Source organism: Chanodichthys erythropterus, chromosome 15, assembly GCF_024489055.1.
Source record: "Chanodichthys erythropterus isolate Z2021 chromosome 15, ASM2448905v1, whole genome shotgun sequence".
Classification (NCBI taxonomy): Eukaryota; Metazoa; Chordata; class Actinopteri; order Cypriniformes; family Xenocyprididae; genus Chanodichthys; species Chanodichthys erythropterus.
Window position 1 is genome coordinate 3,924,534 of NC_090235.1, and position 19,012 is coordinate 3,943,545.

Sequence of the window (19,012 nt, forward strand, 5' to 3'; positions counted from 1 at the left end):
AGTGAAACAGGCCAAATGGTGCCAACATAAGTTTAAATTTTAAGAAATTATTTGAGAATTTGTTCTTCTCTCATATATTTTTATGGTTTAATCAAACTTGTAGGGTCATTAAAAACAAATATCCCCTCCGGACATCACTTTCGGCCACTACTGTATGTGCACAGTAGGTGCTTTCAAGACAGTCTGATAGGAGACAATGGTTTGACTGTGTCTTTGCCATAAGTATGGACCTCTGTTATCATCTGACTCTTGGCCCAAGGTGTTAGAACCCGCCTCCATCACTAAAGAAACCTGTTGTACAAATCCTTCAGATGAGTCCCACACAAATTAGTACACACCTGTGAGAGGCAACAGGGAGGGGCCACAGACTACTTCAAAAGTGCATCTTTATTTTGTAAAAGGAGGGACAATAAGAGAAGGAATGGACACCATATGCATGTCAGAGTCACTCTCAAACTGACAGAGCGAGGAGAAAGACACCTTTTGATGACAGCCACTTAGAAACACCAGGATTCAGGACTGACTGCATAATTACAATATCAAAAAGAGCTAATTAATGCAAGTAGGCATCAAAAAACGTACCATTCTTTGATCAACAAACGTCTGCTATGGCGCTTCTACGACGACTTCTAGCATTATTGATTGTTTTCAGTTCAACATGCAAGGTTACAGCATTAGAAGGAGATAGTGCTGAAGTAGGCCTTGACTATTCTTCAAAGTCATCAGAAACTAGTACCCCAACCAATGTTACCACTGCGACCATCACTACATTACCTATTGTCATCTGGAAATGGCACCATGTAGAAACTCCATACCTGGTGGCCCTGTGGATATTGACCTGCTGGCTCTGTAAATTAGGTAAGCTGAGCTCCATTCCCATGTTGATCTTTTTTTTCATCTACAATGTTTGTATATTACAAACAAAGGACAATAAGAATTCACCGGTTGTCTGCACATAAAAGTTGACTCTGAAGCTGACTAAGCAAAATCTGAATCTGAAGTTTGCTCAAATGTTCGCTAAAGGGTGTATTTATATAGTTTTAAGGTATTCTTTGTGAACATTCTTTACCAGAGCATTTTCCATCCCATTTGGCAGTCTGAATTGGTGTGTTCGCCATTTGAGTTTTTAATGCAGAAAATTTAGAAGGGAAGTTTACTCCCACTGAATGCCATTACGATACCACTGAATGTGCACATCTGACAGCGTATTGTCAAATGGGAATCAAATAGGTTATCTGATATCTTTAATATCGGATTACAGACAAACTCTCAAGTTCCTTTCTGTACTTACAGCTTATACAATGTGCTGAATAACAAAATCACAATCATTTTATGTCAAGCTCCTCAAATTAAACTACTAAATGCAGTCACGACAAATACAAAACAAGCATCCTTCTTTTTCTACTGATTTAATACTTTGATTAATTAAAGGAAGTTAGTTCATGCAATAACTAACATGAAGTTTTAACATTTCAAGTCCTATAAAAGAATATTAGCTGATGTGTAATGAACAAATAATTGAACAATTATATAGTATATTTTAAATCAACATTAATCTAGATTATTAAATGCTATAAAATTTGCGATTTTGATATTCAACTTTAGACATTCTACTAACTATAAGTATATTTGCATCTTTAACTCATTAATTTGCAACTACATATCAACTAACTCTCATTAGAGTATAAGTCGACTGTTAGTTTAGGGTTTGGGTTGGTAGAATAAGTTGATATTGAAAAGTTAAATATAGTCAGAATGTCTGTTGGGAGAGCATCAAAATAAAGTGTTAGCAGATATTAGACTGGTAGTTGACATGTACTTGCAAAGTTACTTTGTAGAATGGCTATAGTGTTACCAAATTTGTTGTTTATTGTTAGTTCATAATACATAATGCATCAACCTTAATGTTAATAATTTAAACCTTTTTTTTTTTTTTTTTTGAGAAAACTAAGCTTTAGATTTTGTCTTTGGGCATGAATTCACAATGGCACAGCTCAAAAACATAATGGAGCATGTATTCTCATAGTAACAGGGAAGGCAGGTCTGGCAGTTTTTACATTTGCTCTTCTCCATTCTTTTCTCATTGGCTTTCTTTAGTGATGCTTTCCTCTTTTAAATGTGGGTGGTTTTCCCCAAACCGAAAAGTGACTCAGGAATAAAGCATTTATGCCTGCCACTTAGAGGCTTTATGGAGGTACTACAGACTTAATACAAATAGAATTCGCTGACACTCAGTTTTACTTTCATGTTTTTTACTGCAGTGATTGTGAGAGTGTGTGCATTGTGCTTTTTTTTTTCTTTCTTTCTTTTTTTTTTTTTTTGATGGACCCAGAAGCACGCAACACGAACAAATTGCCACTAAGAGTGCAGTGCTCTTCTGAATGCGTGTTAGATCAGGTGCAGAAGTAGGCGTAGAGGGTATTAAGGGATTTTAATGACAAAGCTTGAATAGGCTTGACAAAACATAACTGTACAAAGAACTGGGTGAAGATTTTTCTGTTGGTACTTGCATAAAATGACAGCAAATGACCTGAGAAACATCATAAATGGAGGTAGGATATAAAGAAGGTTTGATTTTTATCAACCACATACTATTTGCAATAGTATGTGTGGTTTATAAGTTCTTAGTGCTTTCAGCCAATAGAATAAACAGCTACAGAAAAACCATTAAAATCACAACTAAAATGTTAAAAATACATTTTGAAATGTGTAATGCATTTGACAAGTAAAATCCTGTTTTTCATGTTTATGTCATAATGACTGACTGAGGAAATAAATGATGACTAAATGACTGTCAATTTATTTTTAGTTTCACAAACTCAAATACAAAATGTTTGCTGTTGACTGTAGGTCGAGTGAGGGGGTAGGCGAACAAAATGCTGAGTTTTGCCGTTCATTTAATTCTTCCCCACCTTAAAATAACATTAAAATGTAAAATGCCGTAAATACATGACATCCAATCAAAATACCACGTGGCCAACTGCATCCATTTCCAAATAAGTAGCCTGTATTGATATATTTATACAACAGTTAAACAAACAAAAATTAATATTAAGTGATGTTCATCACAGTATTGTCAATATCATAAAATAAATACAGCCGATTGCGTTGTTACTGAATTAACTGAATGACTCGATGACTCAAGCATTAAAGGTTTAGTTCACCCAAAAACGAAAATAATGTCATTTATTACTCACCCTTATGCTGCTCCATATCTGTCATCTTCGGAACACAAATTAAGATATTTTTGTTGCAATCCGATGGCTCAGTGAGGCCTCCATAGCCAGCAGTGACATTTTTAAATCAGTTCATGTGAGTACAGTGGTTCAATATTAATATTAAAAAACGACAAAATATTTTTGGTGCGACGGCTTATACAGTATAGTGATGGCCGATTTCAAAACACTGCTTCATGAAGCTTCGGACGTTATGAATCAGTGTGTCGAATCATGATTCAGATCGCATGTCAAACCGCCAAACTGCTGAAATCACGTGATTTTGGCACTCCGAACTGCTAAATTCATAACGCTCCGAAGCTTCCTGAAGCAGTGTTTCGAGATCGGCTATCACTATATAAGTCGTCATTTTCTTTTGTTTTTTGGCACACCAAAAATATTCTCATTACTTTATAATATTAATATTGAACCACTGTACTCACATGAACTGATTTAAATATGTTTGCAGTACATTAATGGATCTTGAGAGAGGAAATGTCATTGCTGGCTATGCACTGATCGGATTTCAACAAAAATATCTTAAAGCTGCAGTCCGTGATGTTTCCTCTTTGTCGCCATCTCTGTTTGAAACCTGCAATTGCAGTCATATGTGGAACAGCTATCTGTACGTGCGTTGTACCTCGGCACAGCTCGTCAGCGTATATGAATCTAATGCTTGCTGTCAGTCACCGCACCGGTGTGGATACTGTACTTCAGAATCACAGATTCTACATCTTGAAAGTATGACCAATATAAGAAATTTCACTGGAAAATATCATCTGAACAAATAAGTAACATGATGTCTGCCACTTTTGTTCTGACCAACTGAGGAAAAAAGCATTAGGCTTACAATAAATCACGATGCCAATGATGATTAAATCTAAGGATCGCTTAGCTTAGATAACGTCAAACCGTGCAAATTATTATTAATGTTATATTGTTCTCAAATTGTTAATGTTAACAACATCAGCATTGCGTGACTGTGTATTTAGTGTATATTAGCCTTACCTGTTAAAAGTATATTTTTTAAGAAAATGACTGATTGTTTATCTAGATAAGACTCTTATTCCTTGTCTGGGATCGTGTAGAGCACTTTGAAGTCCACTATATGAACAAAAATCCTGGGATGTTTTCCTCAAAAACTTTAATTTCTTTTTGACTGAAGAAAGAAAGAAAGACATGAACATTGGATGACAGGGGGGTGAGTAAATTATCAGAAAATTTTAATTTGCTAACATATTCATACTAAAAGCTAAAAAAAACTTTAAATAAATTAAAAATAAAACAAACAATATAATGACTGCTAAAGCCAAATTTCGTAATGTCTTTTCAATAACTAATTATTTGAGTTTATTTTGATTCAGCATTTTTTTTTATGTTGATTAATAAATTGTGCATATTGTGATAAATCAGATTAAAATGTTTTATAAATTGACAGCACTTATTCTAACCCACAACATAATGTTAAAATCTGAAGGTGAGTGCTATTTTATGTCAATGTGACCTGCAGGTTTACGTTCAAATTCTGCATGTGCAAAGATCCCATGTTCATAAACTCAACAAGACTCTGGTAATTGCCTGTTGGCAAAGAGCAAATGAGGTATATAATTCAGATTTAGTTCCAGGACATGCTCTGTAACAGCACTGTCATTCATGGTCAAAGCTGGAGTGATCTACTCTCTGAGAAATTACAGTGTTGAAACAATACCTTACTGCTAGTTAATTATGTACTACATTAAATAATTAATGGCCCGCCTGAATCTTTGACTTTCCTCAAAGGCACAGTGTTAGGTCACTAGTGCGTGATATTGAAAATAAGTCTGAGACTTGACATGAACACATGTTTTTTTCTATTACTGCAATAGTCTAAAGTATAATGTTCAATTTTAGATAAAAAATTGCCGTAAACCAGATTAACACAACCAATACACACTAAAATAACCAAAAAAAGCACTAAAATACTTGGAAAAAAACAACTAATCACCAAGTTATATAGTTTAAGAGCTGTCTTACAAGAAATCAAAGCATGTTGTTAATACTGTCTCTATACAAACTAATTACATTGTAAAAAATATATATATTTTCATGATTTGTCATAATAATTTTTTTTCTTTTGTCAAATCAACTTAGATAATTAACGTAGTTCAGATAACATAATAGTTTGAGTTTCTGTTGATTAAACCAATTGCCTTCATTGTATTAACTCAATTTTTTTATTTCAATGAACTGAAAATTTTAAGGCAACCTTGTAACTTACTTTTTTAAGTTTTTTCAGTGTAACTAACTAAATAATTGGTTCTCATGTGGACAATTTATGTTTGAATCTAGTATGTAATATTCATAAACTATTCTGTCCTGTTCAGCCCAATATTTCCTGTCGTCCCAACAGTTTACATTATTACAGAGATATAAATGCAAAAATATAACACCTGCCTTTTAATTATTAAAATCTTTGTACAGCTGTGTATAATTCTGAGTATATTATGACATTTAAAAAGACTATTTTAAAGACATTGTCCCAAAAGTGTGCAGCATGCGTCACAGATTCAGCACAAATATAATCACAGGACATGATATATCACGTATTCTCAAATGACCATTGATTTTCAAGGACAGAAAACAATTTCAATTAAACCTCTGGCATTGTTGAGATACAAGGACTGCATGCTCATCGTACACTTCAACAATGATTCGAGACATTGAGAAAGAACTGCATTAATCATTACTTATGATTTCCATAAAAGATGCGTGCTACTATTTTAGTATTCACAATTGTTAAATCATTTTAGAGCACTCTTAAAAGCATTAAGTCAAGGTCACCCACAGCTTAATGCATCTAAACGTCCCCCTGAAGCTGAACTTTCCTGACTATTTTTAACAATGGGTGTAGATAGTAGTTACAGAAACATATACAAGAGAGGGGTCAACAAGGTGCAGAACAATTTACTAGTTTAGGCCAGCTCTGTTTGTTAAGCATTACAGCTTTTATTGCTCAATCACACAGTCGACGGGAATTAAACTAACTACTCCAGATCCAAGAGTAAACACATGTTCCACATAAAAGTGGCAAAGATTTTAAATGCTGAATGAAATAAACCATGTAAGTGATCCCTCAACTGTTTTTCCTAGATACTATTGTGATTAAATGGAAAGCAAATTGAGTCTTTTGCTTAAGTCTTCTGCTTCTCAGAATTTTCTCCTGAGGAAAAGATCCCAGTAATTTCACATCTCAACTAAAGGTGCGGAATTTATAAAGCAGATTGTGAAGATATGGGTCATTGACGAATAAGCGGAGATAAACCTAATGGAGATATAATTAATTTTGAAGTTTTAATAAATGTTATCAATGAGATTATGTGGTTTTTATAATCAATTAATAGTGCTTTTGTAATTTTTTACAAGATGGACAAAATTTGTCACCAAAAAAGGCATTCGGTTTAACCAAAATTTCGGTTTTACCGAATTACACTTTTGGTTATACACTCTAAAAAATAAAACATTGGTTCAACAAAAAAAATATGTTAACGCTTTCCACTAGAATTTTAAACTTAAGCCAATTGGGAGAATTACATTAATTCAAAGCAATATTTTTTCTTAAGTAAGGTGAAGACACATTTTAAGTAACATGAACTTAAAAATTGGCAACATGAACGCAACTATTTAAGTTGATCCAACATAATGTTTTAAGTAAGGTGAAGACGCTTTTTGTACACAATAAAACGCATTTCTAAGTAACATGAACTTACCAAGCACCGCTTGTCACCATGATGGTAAATCTCCAAAAACCCACATTAACAGAAAACTCTTCTAAATTAGCATAACAAAACACTAATTACTGCTAAATCTCCCTTACCATTAATCGTGTGCAAAAAACATTATATAACACTTAATTTTAGCATTTACTCTCCCTTTCAAGTGCCATGGGCAAAGCATGATGGGAAATATAAATCCCAGCCCAGTTTCACTTAACTTAGGTTCGTCTAAATTAAAAGAAGTGTTCATACTACTCAAAACAATGAAACACGTTTACAGATTGTATTTTACATTAACAGAACTTAAAATTAAATACATTTTTGATTAACTGAAAATGTTAAACTATGACAAGTCATGATAGTATATCGAATCAATAGGCATAATTTGTGTGTCATCCAAGCTCAATAAAATAACAGTTACAAGTAAAAAGTCTAACAGCATTTCAGAACTTGTTTTTTATTTCACAACAATATATATATTTAAGTAATGAGTAAAGGTCCCCTGAATTAGTTTTTAGAGTATACTGAATGACGATATTTTCAAACAATGCTAACATGCTGATATCTATCTAGCTAGCTAGCAAAAGGACAATCAAACATTTTATATATTTAGTACAGGTTTTTAAAATATTACAACATTTTCCATGTTTTGTACCGAATGACCAGATGTTTCGGGACATGCTTATGAGCAAGTGAAACATGAATTTTTCAAATAGTTAAAAGAGTTAGTTACTTTGCTTCATGACCATTGTGGTCCTTTGCAGGTGTCTGAATGATGTCACATCCCGTCACATGATATTGAACTTATGACTTGATCCAAAATGGTCCCTTTATATTAGTTACTCCGAATGACATCAATGAAATTAATTTTTCCAGACATTTTTTCTTATAACAAAGCAATGACTTCTACACATAATTTTAATTCAATTTTGCACTATGTAGAAATATGATGTTATTAAATCATGCCAGAATAAAAAATATACATTACATTAACAGTTTTACATCAGTTAAACCAAATGACCTTTTGACACTTCAAAATATTTAAAATACCTTTATATGAAGCAAAATATAATTAAAACCTTTTGGATTCAATAAAGGTGATCTAGTTGTACTACCTTACATACTTTGGATGTCATATCTTTTATCTTTATTTCTATTATTATTAAGGCCTTTGGAGTTAATGACCTGTCACATCATTGACCCATATATCAAAGTTTGAGACTTCAGTATGAACTTAAACATTTCTGATCAGATACTTCTCCATCTTAGGTGAAGAGACATGCTATCCATTGTGGTGGAAGAGGAAATAAAAGCAATCGATGAGAATGACGGTGCACAAGATAGAAAATATGTTTAGCCTCACTATATTAACTAATCTACCGTAAACATTGAGCAGGATGAGCTCACCATCCGCCTCTAACTTCCTGTCCTGTGTGAGAAGATGAAACACCAATAAGTGGCACAGCTTAAATTTTAGCTCATTTTAAGTTAACTGATTACATGAAACACAAAGCTCCGGTGAACTAAAAGGTTTTGATTGTTTCAGTTGTTTATGGTCTGTTTCACAAAGTGAGCTTAATATACTTAAAAAGTCTTTCTTCAACTATAGGCCCATTTGGCCATTACACCTTTTACTCTCTCTTTTTTTTTTTCTTCTAACAATGACTCGCATCACATTTTGTAAATTTTCTAAAAGATTTCCATCACATTGTCATTTCTATTACACTGGAAATTATGTATTGATTATTGAGTTATGTATTGAGATGAAATTCTGTAATGGAAAAGACAATTTGGAATAATATGGCAGAATCTTTAGTCTTAATTATAACTAGCAATTTATCCTAAGTACGCACAATTAAATAATATTTTCACACAGTAGTTAAGTCTGAAGGTCTGTGTTATAATACAGTATGTGACCCTGGACCACAAAACCAGTCATAAGGGTCAATTTTCTTTTAAATTGAGACGTATACGTCTTCTCATAGCTGAATAAATAAGCTTTTGTATTAATGTATGGTTTGTTAGGATAGGACAATATTTGGCCGAGATACAACTATTTGAAAATCTGAAATCAAAATATTAAGAATATCGCCTTTAAAGTTGTCCAAATGAAGTCCTTAGCAATGCATATCTACTCACAAAAATAATTGTTTGATATATTTAGGGTAGGAGAATTACAAAATATCTTCAAGGAACATGATCTTTACTTAATATCCTAATGATTTTTGGCATAAAAGAATATTTTCTGTGGTCACATATGTGATTCATATAAAAAATAAAATGTTGAAATTAGGGCTGTCAAAATAACGCGTTAATTTCGATTAATCTGAGAAAAAAATAACGCAGATTAATCAATCTATTCCGTATTGACCTTTGAACCTGGAGCCGTTCTAGCCACCATTCGACTGTAAAATGAAGGAAGGAGACGACTGCTTCGCTGACGGACAGAACGAGCAGATCAACTGACACAATGCTAAAAGTTCGTAAGACCGAATCCATGTTCCACGAGGCACATTCGGAGAATGTTTTTTCCTAAATAACCGCTGGGTGTGAATAGTGCTCAAAAGAACGTCACCTCATGTTCTCTGACAGGCGCCCTGCACGTGCAGCTGACATAAACCACACTTTCAGAAAACAAAAAGAAAATCCTATCCAGTGGTGAAGTGTTTTCTGTGTTGGCTAATCTTTTGCGATATCCTAATAACAGTCGCGATTGGCACGCAACGCGTCAACGTCCGCTAATGTCCAATTCGCGACCTAATGACTCATTTGAACAGATTCATTTTAATGAATCATGACAACAACTGATCGGTCCAGGTCCACACGGTCTATAATGAATCATTTACTCGAACAACTCTGAAATGAGAACATAAGTGTGCTTACCCCATTTAGCAAGAGTGGTTAGTAAAATTAGCCTTAATAATCCACAGTATTTTCAGGTTATTTAAATGACAATGTGTAGTAAATTAGGTAGGGCACTTTTTACTGTTTGTGTGGATGACCATGTCTGTCACCACTGAAGACCATTTTTGACCCAGGACAAAACTTTTTTTACAGTCTATGGGACAAACCCTGCATTGAATTGAAATATTAAATACTGAATTTGAATTGAAATATTTAATACTTTCACAGCAAAAATTATGTATGCGATTAATTTAGATTAATTAATCACAGAGTATGTAATTAATTAGATTAAATTTTTTAATCGATTGACAGCCCTAGTTGAAATACGTGTTATTAAAAATCTAAGTTTAATTTGAATCTAAGAAGAATTACTCAAATATGTAAAATACACTACAGTTCAAAAGTTTGTGAAAAGTTAGATTTTTAATACTTTTATTCAGCAAGGATGCATTAAACTGATTAAAAGTAACAGTTAAAAGATATTTATAATGTTACAAAAAAATCTATTCATCAAAAGATCCTGAATAACAGTTCCCAAAAAAAAAAAAAAAAAATGCAGCACATCTGTTTTAACATTGATAATAAATATGTTTCTTGAGCAGCAAATCAGCATATTAGCATGTTTTCTGAAGGATCAAGTGACACTGAAGACTGGAGTAATGATGCTAAAAAAATGCAGCTTGTCATATTCTGTTTCTCTGTCTCATCTCTTTTTCTAGTGGTTGAACTAAACCACAGTCTCACCAGTGTGATCCCAGAGAGTGGTCTTCTCATCATGCTGGGCTTTATTTTGGGAGGAATCGTCTGGGGAGCAGACAAAGCGCAGACATTCAAACTGGTTCCCGTCAATTTCTTCTACTACTTGCTACCCCAGATCGTCTTGGATGCCAGTTACTGCATGCCAAACAAACTATTCTTCAGCAACCTGGGTGCCATTCTTGTCCATGCCGTTATCGGAACGTGTTGGAATGCGGGCACAGTGGGCGTTGCTTTATGGGCTTGCTATGAAGGGGGTGCAATGGGTAAATCTGAGATTGCCATCACAGGAATAAATTACTTCTGAAAATACATTGAAACAGAAAACTAACAATTTCGCTAACCCTCAGGGACCTTGAACATCGGCGCTCTGCAGTTCCTGTTGTTTGGTGCGCTGATGTCCGCCGTGGATCCTGTGGCTGTGATTGCCGTGTTTGAGGAAGTGCATGTGAATGAAGTGCTCTACATCCTGGTGTTTGGAGAGTCATTGCTCAATGATGGCGTCACAGTGGTGAGTCTTAGTTTTTCTCAACAACAGCTCATTATGACCATGACCTGTTCATTTAGAAATTTACTTGACTGTCAAGAGTCTATTTGATGGCTGTTGCATCCATCTAATATAATGCCTCTTTCTTGTTCTCTCTGTCACAGGTGCTTTATAATGTGTTTGATGCATTTGTGTCTCTGGGAGGGCCAAAGATCAATGCTGAAGAGATCATCAAAGGAATAGGTATGGACACAGACATCCAAAACCGTTTGATTACTAGTGAAAATACTTTTTCATAAATTGAGCCAATTGATGCAGTGTTATTTTAGTTTTATGACACCCCCTTACAACACACTTTTGTGCTCTCCTAGTTTCGTTCTTTGTGGTGGCATTTGGAGGCTCGCTTATTGGTGTTGTGTTTGCCATTCTGATATCCATGCTGACCAGGGTCACCAAGAACGTCCAGGTCATCGAAGCCGGCTTCATCATTGTGCTTGGCTACCTGTCCTACTTGACAGCTGAGATGCTCTCCCTCTCTGCTATACTTTCGTAAGGAACTCAACGCTTTCCTGATAAATGCAGATAAATAAATAGAAAACAGTAAATGAATGGGTTTATAATCATTTGTCTGTGGTTTTGTGCACGACAGGATCACTTTTTGCGGTGTCTGCTGTCAGAAGTACATCAACGCCAACATGGATGAGAAATCGGTCACAACGTTACGTTATTCCCTGAAGGTGCTGGCCAACGGCTCAGAGACCATGATCTTTGTCTTCCTGGGACTTTCGGCCATTGATAAAAACATCTGGGTTTGGAACACTGGCTTCATCCTCCTCACTATTCTCTTCATCGTTGTATTTAGGTTCATGGGTGAGTCATATATTTCTTGTAAACCCTTGTACTTTTTTTATAAACTGCTTTTTTTGACAGTTTTTAAAATCTTTTTATAAACAGGTGTTTTCTTCCTCAACTGGATCTTAAATCAGTCTCGACTGATTCCTATTGACATCACTGACCAGATTGTAATGAGCTACGGTGGTCTTCGGGGAGCGGTGGCTTACGGACTCGCAGCCACTTTAGATGAGAAAAAGATCCCAGAGAAGAATCTGATGCTTGGTACAACACTCATTGTGGTGTATTTCACTGTCGTTCTTCAGGTACGTCTGACAACGAACATGGTTTAAAGGGTTAGTTCACCCAAAAATGAAAAATATCCCATCATTTACTCGCCCTCAAGCCATCCTAGGTGTATCTTCTTTCAAACGAACACAATCAGAGTTCTATTCAAAAATATCCTGGATCTTCCAAGCTTTATAATGGAAGTGCCCTAGATTTTGAAGCACAAAAATGTGCATCCATCCATCTTAAAAGTAATTCATACAGCTCCAGGGGGATAATAAAGGCCTTCTGAAGTGAAGCGATGAATTTTTGTAAGAAAAATATCCATATTATAACTCAGGTTATACGCGGCTGTACGCAAGTCTAGTTCTGGTGGAAGAGTAACATCTGACCCCACACATGACGTATAGCAGAGAATAGCAAAACGAAACACCAGTCACGAATTAGAAGTCTTTAATGAGAATTTTTAAAGAGAAATGTTGAAATGGCTACTCTCACCTAAGCTTACGCTACTCCTACATCCTACATCATGCGTTGGGTCAGAGGTCATTCTTCTGCTGGAACTACACTCTCATACAGCCGTTGCCGGAAGCCAGTGAGCATAGTTTATACAGTTATAAATATGGATATTTTTCTTACAAAATGCATCACTTCACTTCAGAAGGCCTTTAAATGAAAAATATCCCATAATTTACTCGACCCTCAAGCCGTCCTAGGTGTATTTGACTATCTGAGTAAAAAAAAAAACTCCTTTTTTTAAGATAGTTTTTTATGGATGTATATTGTATTGTACTTGTTGTAGCGCTTTGGGTTTAAGAAAAGTACATTATAAATAAAATGCATTATTATTATTAACCCCCTGGAGCTGTATGGATTACTTTTATTATGGATGGATTGAGTCATGCACATTTTTGGGCTTAAAAATCTAGGGTACCATTCACTCCCATTATAAAGGTATAAATATTCTGGAAGAGCCAGGATATTTTTTAATATAACTCTGATTGTTTTGGGCTGAAAGAAGAATGTCACATACACCTAGAATAGCTTGAGGGTGAGTAAATCATGGGATAATTTTCATTTGTGGGTGAACTAACCCTTTAACTTGACAATGGACATGGTTTAACTGTCTGTGTATGCTCTTTTTGTAGGGAATCACCATGAAACCATTTGTTCAATGGCTAAAGGTTAAAAAGGCAACTCAGGCAGATCTGACACTCAATGGAAAAATAAACAACAGGGTAAGTAACTGTGATGATGACATACTGTATCCCTCTACTGCATGATCGGCATCTATATATAAAGACTGGGACGACCATGGCAGAAGCTTCATTTTGTGCTCAGTGACCCATTTTTGTGTTGGTTTTGATGTTTGTTTTGGATCATTGTCCTGATGGAAGATACAACCACAGCCCATTATTGGATTTCTAGCAGAAGCGGTCAGGTTTTGATTTTTTATCTGTTGGTATTTGATAGAATCCATGATACCATATATCTGAACAAGATGTCCAGGACCTCCAGCAGAAAAATAGGCCCACAACATTAAAGATCCAGCAGTATATTTAACCGTGGGCATGGGGTACTTTTTATCAATGTGTGCACCAAACCCATCTGGTGGGTTTGCTGTCAAAAAGCTCTTTTTTAGTTTCATCTGACCATAGAAGCCGGTCCCATTTGAAGTTCCAGTCTTGACTGACAACTGAATATACTGGAGATTGTTTCTGGATGAGAGCAGAAGATATTTCTTGAAACCCTCCCAAACAACTTGTGGGGATGTAGGTGCTGTTTGATCATTTTTTTAGGCTTTCTGAGACTCAAGACTCAACTAATCTCTGCAATTCTCCAGCTGTGATCCTTGGAGAGTCTTTGTCCACTCAAACTCTCCTCCTCACCGCGCATTAGGACGATTTAGACAAACGTCCTCTTCCAGGCAGATTTGTAACATCTTTAGTTGATTGGAACTTCTTAATTATTGCCCTGATAGTGGAAATGGGGATTTTCAATGCTTTAGCTATTTTCTTACAGCCATTTTCTATTTTGTGAAGCTCAACATTCTTTTGCTGCACATCATAACTACATTCTTTGGCTTTACTCAATGTGATGAATGATTACGGGAATTTGGCCTTTGTGTTTCCTCATGTTTATACTCCTGTGGAACAGGAAGTCATGGCTGGACAATTTCATGCTCCTAGTCACCCTGGTGTGCTAAAAAATTTAAATATGAATGGGAATATAGTTCAGAGATATTTTACTCATAAGAATTTCTAGGGGTGCCAATAATTGTGGCCAACATGTTTTGGAGAAAAACATTTATTTCATAATGTGACTTTCCCCCCACTTTCAACTGTTTTCCTTCAATAAAAGGTTAGAATTTTTTGAATTTTTTGAATGAAAGATCAAAAGGATAAACAATGCAGATTTATTTTCACATCCACCTTTGCTCATATTTACTAAGGGTGCCAATAATTGTGGAGGGCACTGTATATATTACTCCTCCACCTGCATGTGACATCCTAAAGGACAGTAGTGGTTTTTGAGCAACAGCAAAAAAATCAAGTACATCATTGTCTATGTCTCTCTAGACTTTTGAGCACATTCTAACAGCAATGGAGGACATCTGTGGCCGAATGGGAGATAACTGGTGGACCAGACAGTAAGCATTTCAATTTATAATATATATAATTGTATAAGCGTTTGGGCACTTTTACTCAGGTGCTTTTTTTTTCTGTTTCTTAGTTGGAAACATTTTGAAGAAAAGTATGTCTGCTGGCTATTAATGACGAGCGATGCCAGAAAGCACAATGACCAAATCTTTGGTGCCTTCCACAAACTCAATCTTGAGGACGCCACAAGCTATGTAACTGAGGTGAGAGCAAAACTACTAATTCAGCGTAGTGCCGTCAATTGTATTATATGTTTTGTTTACTTGCTGAATGTTCTTTTTCCATTTTTTTAGTACGGTTCGAATGACACATCTTTATATAGTACCTAATTTTATTTAATTATTATTTTATCAGCTACTAAATGATGTGCTCAATACTGTTTTTTAAATTTAGGGTGAAAGCAAAGGTTCGTTGGCTTTCATTCGTAATGATGACAGTGCCTCTGTAGACTTCAAGAAGAAGCTCGCTTTTGACTATGCAGACATCATTCCCGACATCATGGCTGACATGTCAGAATATGATTTTGGCATTGACAATGTTCCAGTGATGTAAGTATTTCATTAAATGTGTTAAATTTTCCCAACTCACGGATATTGTAGCCAATTCATCATTGAATGCATTTCCTTTATTTCATGTTTTATGAGGTTGAAAACTGTACAAATATCTTGATGGCTAAATGCGTTATACATGTTGATTACAATTATGTGGACTTCTTTCAATTCAGGAAGAACCCAATTCCTTCTGTATCCCTGGGTATCCATGAGCAAGACAGCAAGACCATGCCTAATGACCTCACTGCCCATCATCTACTAGAGCAGCACCTGTACAAGAGCAGAAGATATGTAAGAATTGTCCAGCTCACACAACATGATTCTCTTTTTTACATGGAGTATTGTTTATTTATCAATATTTGGATCAATATGTCTGCCCAGTGTAAAAACTCATCCAAATCTAATTTAATCCAAATCAATCCATTTCTCCTGTTTTTGAGCAGAACCGTCCCACGTACAGCCGCAGTCACTATAAAGCCTCCGAGAATCCAGATGAAATGCAGGAGATCTTCCAGAGAACCATGAGAAGCCGTCTTGAGTCCTTCAAATCAGCGAAGATGGGTGTCATCCCTGCTAAGAAACTCTCCAAACATCCCAAGAAGGATTCGACACATAAGGTATTAGATCTTAATGTCCTGCTGCCTACCTTTGGTTAAAGATTTTTTTAAAATGGAGCTCAAATGTAACACAGTTCTTATGTACGGGAAGAAGGAGGCGGGAACCGGCGAACATTCAACAAAACTTTAATATCAAATAAACAAAGAACAAAACGCAAAGAACAAAACCCTCACGGATGTCTGCTGGCCACACAAACATAATAAAACATAAAATAAAGTCCAGGTCTGGTCCTCTCTCGTCCTTCACTGTCGTCGCTCCTCCTTTTATGCTCCCGGAGCTCCTCCGTGAGAGACTCAAGGCCGGTTTGCCTCCTAGGTGGGGCTCATTAACTCTCGCGCCACCGGCTCTCGCCCGCCCTGGTCGCCACATCGATGTATGTGCTTCCCTGCAAAAAATCAAAATAACAGTCTAAAAAAGCCTTAAAATTGTATGTTAAATAAACCAAAAAATTGATTTCAAAATGTGTGGGCTTATTTTGTTCATAATTGTATCTTTAGCCTAATGGAAAGCCAGCGGACCCAAACAGAACCCATCCATATGGAGATGAAGGTATATTTCTATATTTTATATAACTCATACATCACTAATCAGTTTTAGCATTATGCTTACTTATTCTGGAAGTATGAATATTTTAGTATTAATATTGATGAAAATAATTTTTTTGTCCAATCAGATTTTGAGTTTTCTGCAGACAGTGCTTCTAGCAGTGACATTGCTGGTCATTTCTCCAGGAGAAGCACAAACGCACCTAGAGGTAAGAATAATTTCATGTAGCTACATACTGAGTTTACACCACATACTAATGTCATATTGTACAATATAAACTTACATAATGTTTGCAAGTGAGTAGAAGAAAAACTATTATTAGAGGGTTGTTTCTATGGTGTCTTATTTCAACATCATAATTACTCTAATTTCTGCAGCTGGTGTAGATAATCCAGCATTCATACCTGAGATGGACACCTCTGCACCCATGCGAAACCCACCCTGGCAAACAGAGACTGCGAACAACACGGCTGTGGCACCGTCCCAGAGAGCTCAGGGACGACTGCCCTGGACACCCACCAACCTGGGACATCTAGCACCGCTGAGAATGAGTACCCGCTCCACAGACTCCTTTGCGATGGCTGATGCTTCAGTTGATGAGGAGGCACCTGAGGAAAAGCCCGGAACACATCATACTAGATTGTAATCTGATATATTTCCATTCACCCACATTAACCTGCCAAAAATGTGATTAGGTTAATCCTTTCATTTTAGGCTGTTATTATGTCATGAGCCCAGAAATTAGAGAATCATAGTGTTGAATCATAGTATTCATCATGTACCTTTAAAGATATATATATAGATAGATATATATACTCGCAGCAGTAACTAAAGCAAGTGACTTGAAGTCATGCTGCTGTGGTTCTGTTCTCTGAAATGTTTTATATAAAAAGCATGATGGGAAGAGAATAAATATGGATTTAGTCGAGAAATTGTCACTATAAGTACACTGTAAAAAAGAATAGTTGGTTTAACTTAAAAAAGTAAGTTACCTGGTTGCCTTAAAATTGAGTTCATTGAAATTAAAAATTGAGCTAATACAATAAGGGTGATTCATTTAATCAACAGAATCTCTAAATACTATGTTATCTGATTCTGAACTACATGAATTGTACACTACACAGCATTTTGCAAGTTCAAGTCCACTGACATTAATCTACTAAATCCCTAATCTACTAATCTACTGCTTTGTTGGACAAAATGGTGGATTCTGCGTTATGATTGGTTAGATCGCCTCTCAATCCACCTCCCGGTGAAGGGTCTTTGACAAAAGAAAAAATGTTGTGATAGCAAATCATGAAAATTATTTTTTACAGTGTACTTATGTTAGTGGTTATGGAATGTTCTTGAGGGTTTTCTTTATACAAGCCCACATTGTTGTGGAAGCTATTATGGCACTTTTCTTATTGAAACCATGCTAGAAAATTAGCAAAGCGTTCCATTACACTCTTAGACATATTTTGTCAGAGTGCCACATTAGAACTGAGTAGCAATGGTCTATCGGTTCTATATTCAGGTACGTCTTAAATATTTTTTGACCTTGGACAAGTTGGTCTATAAGTAAGGTTAAATTCAGCATGTTGTATATGGTTATTTATTATTATATGGTCATTCTGTGGGTGCTTCTTTGTAGTATCACAATATCTGTTTCTACATTTCTGTATCTTACAATGATTTATTTTTGAGTTTTACTCAAAGCTATTAATGTTTTATTAGTAGAATGAAGAGCATTAAAATGTAAGTCATTAAAAATAATAGTTTAACAGTAACTTATTTGTGTATGGATTTCATGCTTTATGAGAACTGGTGAAATCTGTTACCTGATATCAGTTCATAGTGTCTTATAAAACCTGTATTTGAACTGTAACTCAAATGTTGTTTGAGGAGTTGTTTGAGTATTACAATTTAATTAGTCAAAAATGAGCAAATAAAAATTTGCAAAGAGCACAAGAACAAAATGATTACCAATCCCTTGCATTTAAAGATGGTTTGAATGAAATCAATATTATATTCATCATATTTTATTATTAAAATATTCTGTTATTATTTATATCAGAAGAGATTTGTTGAAGTGAAAATGTTTGAGTAATGGTTCAATGAAGCAGGTTTGAAACGATACTATTAAAGGGTTAGTTCACCCAAAAATGAAAATTCTGTCATTTATTACTTACCCTCATGCTGTTCCACACCCGTAAGACCTTCATTCATCTTCGGAACGCAAATTAAGATGTTCTTGTTGAAATCCGATGGCTCAGTGAGGCCTGCAAAGCCAGCAAAGACATTTCCTACAAGATACATTAATGTACTAAAACATATTTAAATCGGTTCATGTGAGTACAGTGGTTCAATATTAATATTATAAAGCGACGAGAATATTTTTGTTGCGACTTATATAGTGATAGCC

The 19,012-nt window shown here is 35.4% G+C and overlaps 1 protein-coding gene across 3 annotated transcripts; it reads left to right on the forward strand.

The window, feature by feature from the left end:
- Nucleotides 1-424: 424 nt before the first annotated feature.
- slc9a3.2 (solute carrier family 9 member A3, tandem duplicate 2) lies at nucleotides 425-18,705 on the forward strand. Of its 3 annotated transcripts, none has more exons than XM_067411014.1 (16): nucleotides 425-858; nucleotides 10,591-10,893; nucleotides 10,978-11,138; nucleotides 11,279-11,357; nucleotides 11,486-11,663; nucleotides 11,764-11,984; nucleotides 12,069-12,271; nucleotides 13,382-13,471; nucleotides 14,813-14,883; nucleotides 14,967-15,096; nucleotides 15,287-15,441; nucleotides 15,618-15,735; nucleotides 15,888-16,061; nucleotides 16,560-16,611; nucleotides 16,736-16,816; nucleotides 16,986-18,705. In XM_067411014.1, exons 1-16 carry the CDS (start codon nucleotides 609-611, stop codon nucleotides 17,252-17,254), a joined length of 2,535 nt encoding a protein of 844 aa, XP_067267115.1. In that variant the 5' UTR covers nucleotides 425-608; the 3' UTR covers nucleotides 17,255-18,705. The 3 variants fall into 3 exon arrangements, with proteins under 3 accessions (XP_067267115.1, XP_067267116.1, XP_067267117.1); XM_067411015.1 differs by lacking the exon at nucleotides 425-858 and adding an exon at nucleotides 2,443-2,552; XM_067411016.1 differs by lacking the exon at nucleotides 425-858 and adding an exon at nucleotides 9,395-9,446.
- Nucleotides 18,706-19,012: the final 307 nt, after the last annotated feature.

Coding starts and splice junctions, on each gene's coding strand:
- slc9a3.2 (XM_067411014.1), top strand. CDS start 609: ATGGCGCTTCTACGACGACTTCTAGCATTATTGATTGTTTTCAGTTCA. Junction 11,139..11,278: donor TCAATGATGGCGTCACAGTG/GTGAGTCTTAGT, acceptor TCTCTGTCACAG/GTGCTTTATAATGTGTTTGA. Junction 11,358..11,485: donor AGAGATCATCAAAGGAATAG/GTATGGACACAG, acceptor GTGCTCTCCTAG/TTTCGTTCTTTGTGGTGGCA.